General features: G+C 34.3%; 3 protein-coding genes across 4 annotated transcripts in view; 2 read left to right on the top strand and 1 right to left on the bottom strand.

Annotated features, from left to right (window-relative positions):
- The window catches only part of LOC149485360 (uncharacterized), a 125,782-nt gene extending 121,492 nt beyond the window's left edge, over positions 1–4,290 (top strand). For both annotated transcript variants that reach the window (XM_089700168.1, XM_089700169.1), the window contains exons 14-15: positions 71–197; positions 378–4,290. In XM_089700168.1, coding sequence (XP_089556294.1) covers positions 71–197; positions 378–1,958 — 1,708 coding nt within the window. In that variant the 3' untranslated portion in view covers positions 1,959–4,290. The remainder of the gene's footprint in view (positions 1–70; positions 198–377) is intronic.
- A 730-nt stretch (positions 4,291–5,020) lies between these two features.
- LOC149485359 (uncharacterized) lies at positions 5,021–8,159 on the top strand. Its single transcript, XM_089699685.1, has 6 exons — positions 5,021–5,191; positions 5,275–5,479; positions 5,553–5,677; positions 5,862–5,966; positions 6,364–6,486; positions 6,579–8,159. Exons 1-6 carry the CDS (start codon positions 5,021–5,023, stop codon positions 8,157–8,159), a joined length of 2,310 nt encoding a protein of 769 aa, XP_089555811.1.
- A 659-nt stretch (positions 8,160–8,818) lies between these two features.
- On the bottom strand, positions 8,819–13,927 carry Cont (Contactin). Its single transcript, XM_089700134.1, has 3 exons — positions 10,277–13,927; positions 10,007–10,192; positions 8,819–9,920 (listed from the first exon to the last, which is right to left on the bottom strand). Exons 1-3 carry the CDS (start codon positions 13,715–13,717, stop codon positions 9,624–9,626), a joined length of 3,924 nt encoding a protein of 1,307 aa, XP_089556260.1. The 5' UTR covers positions 13,718–13,927; the 3' UTR covers positions 8,819–9,623.
- Positions 13,928–15,331: the final 1,404 nt, after the last annotated feature.

Below are 15,331 nucleotides of genomic sequence, written 5' to 3'. Positions count from 1 at the left end.
TGATGATATTTCAAACAAGCATTTTTATCAAGATAGGTTTTCATTGGTTTTCATACATTTGTTGTTATAGGTCGAAGCTTCCTCTAAAGAAGAAGGTGGCACTCCGCACACGCGCCTATAGAGGCAAGAAGGATCAAACAAATAAACAGAGTGACAAAGCGTCACCTTCGCATGCCGCTAAGAACGGCAAGAAACGGGTATGAAAAACGTCTTTTACAATTTTTAACCGGAAAATTATTTTTATCTTTAATAAAAAAATACTGTTTTTACAATTTTTTACTGGGAAAATATTTTAATCTTAGAAAAACACGTGAATTTAATGTCAAGTTTTAAAATAAGTATGATTCTGTAATATAAAAATATTTATTGTTTTCCAGAAACCAACTCCGCAGGCGAAATTAGATGACGCTATTAAAGTAGCTAAAGAAGCGACTGCCGTTGTAACCAATGCAGATGGGAAGTCGCCGAAACACGTGATATTATCTAAACATAAGGGAAAAGTCAAGAAAAGAAAGCTAAAAATGAAGAAAGAAACAATAGATTACAGTTCAATGCAAAAACATCCGTCTTCGCCGATAAAGGACACTGAAGCTTTAACTAAAGTTCAGAAGTGGCTTCTCAGCTCACCCGAACCTTCGTCCATACCCAAATCTAAATCAATACCCGTAGGACTTACTGAAAGAACACATAGACAAATCTCTAAAGGCTCGCGAAAAACGAGACCTTCTAAGAGCGCAACAAATCTGTTCTCCGGAGAAAAAGCAAGACTACAAGTAGTGTTTAAACCTCCATTTAGATTTAGTGTAAAAATTTGTAAAAGCGACAAAACTAAAGTCGTCCTAGATAAGTCTTCGAAACCCGAACTCGAAAGAAAACGCCACGATTCACTACCTCAACAGACTTGCCCCGTTGATCTTGGAAAATCGAATCTCAATATTAAACCCAAACATTTAAATTCAAATAAAAATACAATAGACAATACAACGAACGCCCAAACCTCGGACGCGCCTCAGCCAGAGAATGTCAGTCACGGGTATGAAAACTTGCTACCTCGCAGTACAAGTGATTGCAAACTGGGGAAGAAATCCTCGGAAACTAAAGTTCGAGCTGGCCACAAGAAGAGCAACTCTGTAGGTCAAAAACGCGACACGACCGAGAGTCGCCAAAATCTCATCTCTCAAGATGAGTTTGACAACACTCACGTTTATGAAAACGTCGTGTTGTCACAAGATACGTTCGTTCCAAAGAGTTGTAGTATGCCACGAAGGCAAAACTCCGCCGTCATATCTCGGCAGAGCAGTTATGGCCATTTACCTCGAGCTCAAATCCGCCCACATAGACATAGTACTAACAATATAAGCAGGTCTCGAAATAATAGCAACAGTGGACTAGAACACTTTTACAATATCATTGAGACGTTGAGGCGAGACAACGCAAACACATGTAACACGAACACCAGCAGTTCCTCTGGAAGTAGTCGCGAGATTTCCAAGGGCAGCATAAAACACGGGATTAGAACGTCCCGACAAAATAGTCTAGTCGACGGCCGACCGAGTATTTCTGAGACTGCCAAATTAAAAAGACAACTCAGTGAAATAGAGCTTGATAAATCACAAAACAACGATAATAAGCTTAGGGGCTTCCAATTAGTAGTGGGCAAAGAAAAGCTTAAGCGGCAGTTGAGTGACAATGAACTGACGAGGTCACGCTTGCAGCTGGCGATGCCGATGTCTGCGGGAGCCGAACCGCGGCAGCCATTTTGTTGGAATAAACGATCCAGTTTAGATTGTGAGGAGTCGTTGCCGGCGAACCGCGTGTCGAAACCTCGAAACAACACAAAGCGCACCACATACACGTTCGGCGAACTGAAGAACACCGTCCCGAATGCCAGCGAAGCGTCGACAGCAGACGGCATCCACATCTCACCAGAAGAATTCCTCAAAATAATCGATAACTAACATTCCGTGTGGACATTTAGGTGTAATATTTTTACGAACAAAATAATCGCTGTGTAAATTGTTAGGTATTTGCGATGTGTATCTATTGCTAATTAATGTAAATATTGTATTCGCTTCTTTAATATTAAGAATGAACAAACCTGCCACTGAAACAGACCATTGATTAGTTAAAGTGTGTTCTCATTGTAAAATGCCTCAATATGAAATAGGAAAACCTGAGTTAATTTAAAACCTCTAACTTTTAAGTTTATTCGTTTCGTTCATCTTTGTTTAAAATTTTAAAGGGCTGAAAAATAAATTGTGTATTAAAGGATTTTAATTAATATTACTTAAATATTGTTCACAAAGTTTATACATTTAGTCATCAGATCGTTGTAGAATTTTCTATCTCGGATAGTAACTTCATATTATTTTTATTAAAACAGTAAATTATGTAAATTATTTACTTAAACTACCAATGGTCTTGTTTCACTGTATGATCTCTATAAATGAATCTCTATTTTTTCTACATAACCTATTGTACAAAATGACTCATACCTATGTAAAGTGTTCATATAGTAGTATTATTTCAAATTATTCGTGTATGTATTTTTCTTTTAGTTCTTCGTATTATTTTCTTTACAAACTAACTAATATTACTGGCATTATTTCGATGTTGAACTATATTATAATATTATGAATAAGTAACGTAATGTGGTAAGTACAATAAAATAATAATTATCAAGCTAATGAATTTCGCTTTTTATATTTTATTTTAAATGTCTGTCAATTAAATATGTCAATCTGTTATAAACATTAAAATATTTTATATAATTCCTTTAAAATATCCATACAAAACTGCTAAATGCCAATTATCGTAATAAAGTTAGAGCCACGGAACGTATTTGATTAATGCAAGAATATAAATAACATATACTCTCTCTATCGATCTATTTATCTTCACCTAATATTATTTCAGGCAACGTTATTTCGCCGTCTAATTTAAAAAAAATATTGATTAATTGTTTATGTTCCTCGAAAACCAATAAATGAATCTTGTATTAATCGATACGCAACGATAATCAAAAAATATAATATTTTAAGCTTTTTAACATTAAAAATATTTTTCTATAAATTTTAATAACAGAAAAATAGCAAAGCAAATTTCAGCAGTTTATTTGCAATAACAATTAATGTCTGAGATGGAATTTGTATTTACGTAATTCACTGTATTAGAGGGACAATATTTAAGTACATAGAGCCACGTTGATCGAATGTTTTATATTATTAAATAGTAATTTTGTAAACTCTCTAAATTATTACTAGGTAAGAAGATATATAGGTATTATGTAGTTGTGTTCCCGCCTAAGTTTACAAGCTGTAAAATTATGTGATAGCTCGGTTATTTTACAAAGTTTTTTTTGGCAACAATACAGTAACATTTTTGCGATAACCGTATGTTATTATGTGGTAGCTGTGTTTTTTACGTAAGCGTTTATTTTTAATCGGCAAAATGTTCTGTCTCAGGTATTGTAAATTGCGACACTAACTAGGTCTGGCGGACGTTGCGTTGACGTCGCGATGCTTTCCCACTGAGCAAAAGCGTCTATGAGCTTCGTAATAGGAAAGTAAGGGTAAAAAGTATTGTAATGTAAAAATGATTTCTAAGATGATACTCAAAGTATTGGACGTGTTACAAATTTGTATTTGAAAGTTATTTCCTACGGGTGTTGCTACTTCGATAGTTTGTTTTAAAGCATTCGCTTGTTAACAGATCGATGTTTAACTAATAAAAGGTAGTTAGCTTTTACTCCAGTATCCGATCATAATAATTTAGATTATAATAGCGTGTTGTTTTTGATCTTGAAATCGGACATTATGTACCATGTATTTAAATGTAATTAACTCAGCTATGGAACTATTAAATGGTTTTGTAGATATTTATCGATATCGGCTATTTGTTTTAATTATATCTGTTTACACAGGTAATCTGATGTATATTTGAAGAAATTAATTAAATATTGGTTCCAAGTGCCTTACGAGCAAATTATTACATTCCTACGATCATTCCACGCAAATCCTTATTTAAAAAATGTTATCGTGGCATTCATTATCCAACCTCCTGTTTAATGTGTATTATATTATGTACGTTATTATAGTTGTATTTCCAGTACTTAATTAGACTGTGATAGAATATGTTTGAAAATACTATGTTTATTTTTCTTTATCAGTTAAGACTATGTAAAATCAACAGTATATTACTCATTATGAATACAAATTTGTAATAAATTCATTTTCTAACATTTTACTATTTTTTCTGTATTTTATAAATAAATAAAAGGAATCCAATTTATTTTTGTCTTTTTTTTATAACGATTACCAACTGTGATTACCATGGTAAACTTCGACTTAGGTCTTAGGCCGACTGTAACTTGTCATGCCATTAAAAAGCAGGAAAATTTTGTTTTTACTTGTACATCAGAAAATAAAAACACCTGTAGAATTAAATATTCTTCAGATGACACATTTAAGTACCTATCTATACTAATATTATAAAGGTGAAGAGTTTGTTTGTTTGTTTGAACGCGCTAATCTCGGGAACTTGCATAGGGGGGCTGGTCCGATTTGAAAAATTCTTTCGATGTTAGATAGCCGATTTATCGATGAAGGCTATAAGGCTATACATCATCTCGCTAAGACCAATAGGAGCTGAGCACTGCGGGTAAAACCGCGGAGCACAGCTAGTACTTAATAAAACTCAATGTATGCTGACCAAGGCTACCCGCCAAGCGTTCATCTGACTACTTTACTTATTTTATAAGTAGTTTTACTCAGACCTACCGCATATACACAAATTCCTAAAATCAATCAAGCTATTACAAAATTTACAAAAAACAATAGCATATTAAGTATATAAAAACTTTTTACTTCTTACGTTTCAAACTGGCTGATAAACATAAACAGACTATTTGAACCAATTTTTTTTTTCAAAATTCATTTGTTTTAAACTATCAAATGTACATTCTGTCATGTAACTTGAAACATTCTGTACATGATTTTAGTAACGTTTAATTTAAATAAAAATGGCTCCGATACGGTACAGCTTACATTATGAGGACTATTCAGAACATTTGATGTCAAGATTTGGAAAGCTATTGCAAATGCAAGCCTTAGTGGATATGACGCTTATGTGTAGTTCACATACTCTTCGTGTTCACAAAGCTGTTCTGGCAGCAAGTAGTGCATACTTTCAAGTGAGTAGGTATATTTTTATGTCCATAGTTTCCTTACTTCCCCATATTTAATATTTTCGAATCTAATAAAAGCACTACTCTAGGACGTGTTACAAAAACAAACAGGAGAACCGCTAATTATATTAAAAATGAGATTTGGTGTAATGAAATGCCTTGTAGAATTTATGTATTGTGGCAAAACTCAATGCCCTGAAGAAAATTTGGATGAATTGGTATCTGCAGCACAGTTTCTTAAAATAAAGGGTTTGTCGAAAGTCACTAAAGAAGGCCTTGGAATTACAAGCACCAGTAAGAAATTAAGTAAACCAAGAATTATTCTTATAATTATATTACCTTATTTAATTTTGTGTTTATGTTGAAGGTGAATTACCCGTATTTACCCCACCAGTGGTAATTAATCGACCGCCTCAGTCGTTGATTGATTTACATTCTCAGGTAATAAAAGTACCTCTACCTAATGCAAAAGTAACAGTATTTTTTACATTACTATATAAATGAATAATTAACCAACACATTTTTAGGATAACGTTGACAAGACATTGAATTCGATACCAACTACTATCCCAACTGGTGAAAATCGGACTACTGCTAATGTAATTAGTTCTTATATAAAATTAAAGTATATTTTGAAGCAATGTTATTTGGTTGATCATGACTCCCATCCTTACAGGACACTGTTGTGCGCATACCATTTGATATCGAAAACAAAGGCATTAACGGTGGAGAATTTGACTTGCGATCGATTCGCCCACGAAGAGGTCGTCCTAGTTTTCGTGTAAGAAATATTTAAATAGCTAATTATTTAGAAACCATGTAGACCGTAGAAGTTAGTCATGGAATTTTAAATCACTATATTCATATTATTGATACTCTACTATTGATCCCATATTTCATGGATGCAATATTTAGCAGGTACAAGATTATATAGAAAACGAAATAATATCGTAGATGAAGAAAATTATTCATAGGATAACTATATTTAAAAAAAATAATAATAATTTAAAAAATTTTCGTAATAGTCACAAAGTCTTTGTAAAATAGAATATTTCACTATACACACAAAATCATAATTTGAGAATAAATGCCTTACTACTAAATTAACGAAGTTGTAGTTACCTCTAACCTCGTTAATAATATTGTATTAAAAAGAAATAATGTTTTTAATAATATAGTCCGGTGGTTGGGATGGAAGTGGCGTCCTAGGCCGGGCTGCGGAAAGAGCTTTGCTTCGACGTGAACAGGATTCGCGAAAAGCTATCCACCATTTAAAGAGTTTACAGAGCCGACAGATGCAGGTACACCTTAATTCATAATATTCATCCTTTGCTTTAAAAAAAATATATTTTTTTAATCAAAAATAAAAATAATCAATTAATCTTTATTATAGGACTACATGGACAGAACATTATCCCAAGCTGTAAACAGTATATGCGAACCGCAATCAAATTCAAACAGCTACATGAATATGGATAGTGATCTCATGTATATGGATCAAACTGCCTCTTCCAATGTCCTGGATCCAACAATATCATTTTCTAAAGAAAACTCGTTAGGGAATGAAACCATCACCTCCAGTTACACTACAACTACAAGTGACACAAACAAAAATAATAATGAAATAAGTTCAGCCATGTCGCAGTATGTTAATGCGCTAAAGAGTGCTGGACTTCCAACAGATCTACCTATCCTCTTTGAGTCGGGTGACGGGTCTTACATAAACGTTAACGAACAAGTTCTTTTAGACATGGTTCAAAGCAGTGAAATACAATATGAAGTCATTGAACAACCTAACATCATTGAAAAGGTTGCTGACCCAAGTGAAATTAAAAGCATTGATGATTTATCAAAATCTATAGAGCGAGGCGAAATGCTTATAGGCTCCAACAATTATACGTCAAATAGTAATTTTGATAAAAATAACATTGGTCATGACGATGCAATAAACACGAATTTGAACGCTTTGTTACCTGATAGTTTAGAATCATTCAACGAACAACAAAACTATGTGGTTTTGGACAGTGGCCTTCGAAATGGAACCAATAGTATTGACAACGAAAGCACAAATGATTTTTCATGTATCGAAAACGATATGCAGTACTTTACTAAATCTATGAGTGAAGATGTAAAAAAATATTATCAAGACCAACAGCTCAACGACCATAGAGGGGTAGATCAGCTGTGTCCAGTGAGCAGTTCTTTAGATACAAGTTTTAGTATGTCTTTATTAGACACAAAAGGTTCTCAGTTGGGTGAAGGCATATCCCAACAATATAATCCTTTAAGTTCAGTAAGAAACGAAGATTGTTATGACTTCAATTTGCAGCTAACAGAATCCACACACTTTAAAGAAGATGAAATAGATTGTTTAATTTCTGCACCGAAGCAATCTAATGATACAGATAGATTTAATCATAATGAAAGAACTCAGGAACAAGACGAAATAATAAAAGACTTAATGGATTTAGAGAGCAATATTAACGATGTTCAAAACGATTCGAGTGAAATTAATACAGCGCAAAATAACTCAAATAATAACGTTGATTTCGAAAATATGAAATGTGTGTTTAATGAGGAACACAGGGAAACAAACACAGCAATTGATTCTATAAGCGATAAAAATGAGTTTACTGGAACTATTCCCGTTGATTTAGAATGGGATAAAGATGCAATTGAAGATAATATCGAACCATTGCCACTGAAAAATGATGAAATGAATAATGGCAATGACCCTGAAACTTTAAAACGTGCTACAAATGAGTGGACAGATAAAAATGCAGCAGAGGAAGAGCGTCGTGACATATGCCCAACATTAGACGAGAATATACCTTTTGCTGTTGGTTTACTCCCATTAAAAGCGCAAAAGCAAAGGGAGGGCTCAGATATATGTAAAAAAAGAATGAATGAAGATGATTTAAGTAGCGTTGATGCAAAATGTTTAAAGCGCAAAGTAAAACACAAAATTATGTAATGGTAATTAAAATATAATTATTAATTAATAATAAGGGATTGTGCAATAAATGACAACTAAGAATTAAAATCTTGGACTTTTCTTTATTTCATTGCCGCGCCGTTTTAATCTATAGGTACACTTACATATAATAAAATCGTAGGAAAGTCAAAATTGTACATTGAATTTTTTTTTTTTTACAATAGATACCGAAGCCAAAAATTTCCAAAAAAGTTTTTAGCATTATTGTGTTTGTCTGTATACTGTAATGTACCTAAACTCAAAAAGTACTGAATGGATTGACTTCAAATTTTTGGTACAGAGCTAGCTTGAGACCTGAGGAAGGACATAGGATATTTTATCCCGCGGGAACGGGAACTATGCGTACTATTTTTCTTTGACTACGAGGTCGAAGCCGATGGCGGAAAGCTAAGTGTTTCAGCAATTGCGCAAACGCTCTCCCAGCGGAATCTTGAATAGTATCTAGTAAAAAGTCATTTTATTTCGCAATTTCACTGTGTCACACACACTTTTCAATTTCTGTGTTTTTATTTCTAAGTTTTTCATGTGTGTTGAATTAAATGTCTTTTCTTTCTTTTTTTCTAATCTCTATAATCCAGTAAGAAATGAATGGTTCGTCTTGTTTTTATAAAATACGCTTTTGATTCAAACACTTGTACTGTATTTAAAAAGTTTATTAAAAATAAAAGATTTTACATGATAACAATGATAAGGCAATTTATTATAGACTACAAATAGGTTTAAGCCTTAAAATTGCTATATATTGCAGTTACAAAAATTTTCTTTGCTAATATATTCATACTTTTATTAATGAACCCTTTAAAAATTCAAGTTCTTGAAGAGAGAGATTACAAACAGTCTTTTAGAACAGATGATGATACTAATAATTGGACCGATTTATTGATTGTAAACATATAATATATACCCATATTATAAATTAAAAAATAAAAAGCACTGCATAAAAATAGCAAATCAAAAATATAAGTTACAATAACTGTCTGTTAAAATGTATTTCATAGTTGAATAGAATATTTTGTACTACATATCCAAACTGTTACCTATATATACACATAAACTACTCTTAAAGAACAATGGCTCGGATTCACATTACATACAAATTAATTATTCTTACAACTATGAGATTCGTCCAGTGATATGATTCTTACAGACAAACATCTACGCGTAAATACTTGTTTAAACATCTTTTTATTAATTATTGTCGATACGGATAAAATAAAAGTAACATGTGTAATACTAATAAGTTAATAGTTAATACAATATAAAAAAAACCTTTGTAAAAAAATATGTAATGTAAAGCAAAAAAATACAAAAAAGTAAAATGGCCGGATATTTATCACCACGCAAAAAAATAAATGCGAAGTTAGCGATACTTACAAGTGTAAAAGTATAATAAAAATAAGCTGGATTTTTATTCTAATGTCTAAACCTATGAAAATCTTAAAATCACAATACTTTGAAATAGACAGATACAATTATCAATAAAATAGTTTTGTAGATTGTGTGTGAGGTGGCTGCTGACTTAACATAGTAGCCGTAAGAGTCGCTATGATAGTCTCCCATTTGGAAAGTAATGGCTGGTGAGGACATTCTGCCGTCGCCACCATTAGAGTAGGCCAACACTCGCAGGTTATACGTCTTGCCGGGTGTGAGGTGCGTAACATACGCTTCGAGCTTATGATCCACTGGCACTAATGTATCGTTTGCCGCACTCATATCCTGATCTATTTCCCATACTCGCACCTGAAAAGAACATTAAATACATTATATTCAAATTTGGATAAAACAATATGTACATACATTTGTTGTAAGCTTAAAAAAATGCATACCTTATATCCTAGAAGAGGTTCCTCTTCAGATGTAGGTTGCACATATCTCCACACAACACGCACTGTGCTGGGGTTCACGGCCCACACGTTCACAGACGCTGGCGGCTTTTGTGGCGCCTTGCGGTACGTGCGCTCCAAGAATTTTTCACTTTCAGGACCTTCTCCAGCCGAGTTAAACGCCATTACCTAAAAAGATATAATATTATTAATTAATAACTCCATCACTCATAATCTATCAGAATAATTCAAAGAAGAAAAATTACTATTTACCTTCACATAGTAATAAGTGTCAGGTTGAAGACCCACAATTAGGGCCCAGTTGCGAGTAGTTCTAGACAAATAGTATATACATTCCTCTTCCTTATTTGCTTTCTTCCAATATTTGAGGCGATGGCCGATTAATTTGCCTCGTAATCTGTCACGAGACTGGTCAATAGGATTCCAGGTGACATTCAGAGCTGTAGAGTTAAACGATCTTGACGATACCTGTTGCGGCGCAACTTGTGGCATATCTTCAGCTGAATATATGGTGACCACCTCGCTCTCTGGTCCTGCACCCATATCGTTAAACGCTTGCACCTTAACATTGTATGGCGTAAAGAAATAATCGATTGCTACATGTACAACGTGCATGCCTACATTACCATACTCTTTGAGCAAAAGCGATTGATATTCTACCTCAGATCCATTTCGTCGCCAGAATATTTTGTAATGGATTCCAGGTCCATTTTGTTGAGATGGATGTAGAGGTGTCCATGTTATAGTTAGATCACCGATTTTTCCACCGCCACCTCCAATATTACTTGGAGCACGATCAGGTTTATCGGCTTGGGTTGAGAATTGTGGACTCGGGGAAGAAGGTTCGCCAATACCTAAACTATTTACTGCTTGCACCCTGAACTCATATACAGACCAAGGCATCAGAGTCGTGGAAATAACTGCACGTTTACGGCCATTATATCTGTCGATTTCCATTACGTTCATAACATTATCGTTAATAATATACCATGAGGAATTCCACTGGGTACGTCCCGTAATGACGTAACTAGTGATTGGCCGCCCATTGGGATTACTATCGGTCCATTCAAGCGTAAGTGAAGATCTTTGTATATTCAAAACTTGTAAGCCACCAGCGGGACCAGGAGGGCCTTCGATGCGTAATTGTGTACGAGAAGAAATCCGCCCAATGGCGGATTTTACTATACACTCATATTCGCCGACATCAGAAAGACTGACGTCATAAATCGTCATTTCTCCGCCATCTATTTTGATTCTTTTATCGGCAAAGAAATCGGACGCATCCTTCATGCGTATTCCATTATGGTTCCACAAATATGCAGTGTCCAGTAAAGCGTCAATATCGGCACTACAATGCAAAAATACAATTCGACCAACTTGTGTTGTTATTCGTGGTGGCAACTTTTCGATGAAACGTGGCGCTCTCAAAACAATAAGTCGGCCTCTACTCTCATCTGTTCCATATTGATTTTTTGCAACACATGTATACACCCCTTCATCATCTCGAGAAAGTTGCCGAATGATAAGATTTCCAGTTTCAGTGATGAATCTTTTCCCTCCAGCTCCTATGACAATATTATCTTTTTTCCAAGTAAATGTTGGTTTAGGTGCAGCTTCTGGGTAACATTTAAGAGTGACATTGCCACCTTCTGAACCATAAGTTTCTGGCTCTAATGGATGTTTTTTAAAGGATGGTTTCAATGAGAGTACTCTTAACTGCCCGGAGGAATATCTAGCTGTTAACTGATTCTTTGCCTCACACTGGTACATGCCTGGATCTCTAGTTGGATCCAAATATTTTATTATTAAGACATTATCTTGTATCACATACCTATCCCGATCTTCTACAGCTAAATTGTCCATTGAGAGTTTCTCTCCATTTTTCCACCAAGTATAATTGACATCTGGAATTCCAAATGCCTCACAATTCCAATGTAGGTCACCTTTATTATCCATATGCTTATCAGCAAGAGGGATTGTGAAATTTGGTTCAGCTTGTACCTTTAAGAATACACTATTTAATATGTGTGCTCTGTCATTACGCACATCACAAATATATTCACCTTCATCCTCCACTCCTACATGAGGTATAGTTAAAACTCTGTCAAAATTGCTCAAATATGCTTTTTTAGGCATGTTCCCATTCTTCCTTGTCCAATTGTATGATGGTACTGGATATCCAAAAGATACACATTCTAATCTCACTTCTTGACCTACAACAGGAGCTTCTGGGAAAACCTTGGGGAAATTGTTTGGAAATTTCAACTGTTGATAATCAGAATGTGGATAAACAAGAAGTTGAAAGAATGGACCATTCCTGCCAGCATCTGACACTTTGCTCATGACATTGCAACTGTAATTTCCTCTGTCAATGGTTTCTAATGCAGAGAAGTACAAACCACCATCATAAGAAACAAACACTCTCCTATCTTCTTCTACAAGATTAGGGAAATAGTTACGAGCCCATAGGAAATTAACAGAGGGATAATATGAAGGTGGATCGCAGTACATTACTTTACCCCAATATTGCTTCCCACTTTCCACAGGCCTTTTTTGATTGAACTCTCTAATAAAACCAAATGATAGCCTCACAGATTCAGATCTAATTGTACCAAAATTATTTGTTGCAGTACAGTGATATTTAGCATTGTCTTTATCTGCATCAGGATTATATATCATAAGAGTTCCCCCGCTTAATATAAATCTGGAGTCTGCAAGGGGATCTATTGGAGTATAAACGGGGCTATCTACCTGATAATCTTCCCTAAACCACTGGTATGTGGGTGCAGGATAGCCACCTGCGATGCATGTCAGTTGTACATGATGATTTCGTAATGGATCATAAATAGTGTCTACAGGTTCTTTAATAAAGTATGGACCTCTGGGTATGCGTTCAGGATCAAAAGTATCCAATCCATATGTAAAAGATCTTGCTTCTTCAATGAGGTAATGCAATCTTTGAGTTTGTCCCTCACAAATAAAATGAAAATATTGAGTACCCTCAACAGGGGCTAGGCCCCATCGGCCGTCTTCTGTTGAAAATCTATAAACTAAATAGTCACGGGGCAGTAAATTATAACTGGTGTATGTCAACTTACGATCATCAAAGAAAGCATTATCGAGTCCTGATAATTGTGAGCCATCTCCATCGTTTGCCCAATAGCCTGGTGATTGTTGATGAGCTCCCACATACCACGACCCTTTTTGCGGATCTATACGCATTAATGTTGTGATAATGAATCCATGTTCTTCAGGGCTGTTAACTGAAACTAGATCTGACTCGTACGCTTGACAAATTTTACGAGCTTCGTTACGCGGCCTGTTTGGCGATTTCGTAAACCTGTAACACGACTCTCGAAAACGAATCCAATTGGGCGGGCATTTATAACGTTCTTCATAATCCAAACCTGCATAATAGGAAGCGGTATTTTGCGGATCTACTTCATTGTCACCGTCTCCGTAAGTGTCCGAGTTCCCACTGTCTTGATAAAAAGAACTCTGATATGTATGTTCATTTTGGTTTACAGGAAAGCTTCCGTAAGGTACTTGAGATATAGGACGGTAAGAAGTGTTATTTTGGAAATTATCTGACTGGTATGGTTTTTGATAATTCGGATTAAAAGGACTCGACGAGTCTCCACCTTGACAAGTCACATATCCGAGCAAAGTCAGTATAAGCAAACTTTGTTTCATGTTTTGTTTCTGCTAATAACAATGCTATCCAACCATTACACTGAGTTTTACAAGAACATTTAACACTTTTGATTATTTATCATTTAAAGGTGATATTTTCAACCGTTGTAAGTCAATTTATTGCTAAATTACTAAGGTGAAAACGAAACCAAACGGTAAAACAATTCAAGTCAACTATTAAAAATCAAGCCCCGCCTTTGCTGAGTTACCATAAACAACAATATACAAACTAGATCTGAGACAAACTGTCATTTTTGTATATTGTTGACAAATTGGAATAATATAGATAAAATTTTTAAATCTATGGAAATAAAATAGATAATATATTATATATTGTGTACAAGAAGCTTATATCTTATACACTGGAGATTTCGGTATGAACATTTGACGTGTAACAAGAAAATTGTTGTGTTCTATCACTTTCACACCTAACTTGGTATTGCCACTGTTAATACGAAGTTTTCCCAAGGCTACTATGTATGCTGTAATATTCTGTGCAAAAGGTTAGTTTTTGTACATGAGTTTGTTGATAAATTGCCAACAACGTCATTCAGAAGCATTGTTGGATGAGACAATTATTATTTATGCTAAATAAAATAAGTATCTGAACCAATTATTAAAAAGCGATATTCCCTGATTATGGGTAGTTACCATAATAAAATTGTAGCAACTCTCACTTTGACAATATGACATAAGTGTCAAAAAAATTGCGTCGCTTCGAATATTTAAGTTAATATTGTTGCGTATTTAATAAATATTTTCCGAATATTAATAATGTATTGCATTGTGAAAAATTGCAGAAGTTTTTGGACACCAAATTCTGGCCTATAATTTCACAGGCAAGTGTATATTTACGTTATTTACAATATTCCTCAATACTCATGCATTTACCTGTTTAGAATCATGTTAATGGCAAAAATCGTCAAATTTATCATCATTTTATTAAGCAATCATGTTAAATAAGTTCTTTTCCTAATACTTTCATCATTTTTCAACAAGTTTTCAACAAACAAATTTAACAAGTAAGGTAACCATGATGATGGGTTTTTACGGATAGCGACGATAATATATTGCTAAACAATATTATGATGAACATTTAGAACACCATTTTAAAAATTTTTATACTAGTAATGAAATAACACACGACATCGGTATTGCACTCACATGTTGTGGTTTGTTCTTTTTTACATTGAAATTTATACTTTTTAACCTAATATTTTTTTGTTTTACGTATTTCAGCTTTCCAAAAATGAAATAAAAAGAAATAAATGGCTGTCCATAGTGCCTATCAAGGGTAAAATTTATCAACATGCCAGAATATGCAGTTTGCATTTTAAGCCTGAGGATTACGGTCCAGAAAAAAAATACCTTTTGAAAAGTGCTATACCTTTTTATTTACCACATTCTTGTTACTGCGTCTCAACTGATAAAGTAATTATAATTAACCACCATGAAACCATTAGTAACCGTAAGTACAGCTCCTGAAAGACATACGAATTGCTGAGAACTGTAATATCGTTACCACACATCAACACTAGCGATGCAACTCTCCTTTGGAATATTGAAAAGTTTTAGACTGAAGCTTGAGTAACCAGAACGATGTTTTAATGTATG

This window comes from Colias philodice, chromosome 10 (genome assembly GCF_061535455.1).
Source record: "Colias philodice isolate Cphi_HAF_F1 chromosome 10, ilColPhil1 Martin Lab GWU primary, whole genome shotgun sequence".
Taxonomy (NCBI): Eukaryota; Metazoa; Arthropoda; class Insecta; order Lepidoptera; family Pieridae; genus Colias; species Colias philodice.
Note: the sequence above shows the minus strand (reverse complement) of the source record. Positions and strands in the feature narration are given on the sequence as shown.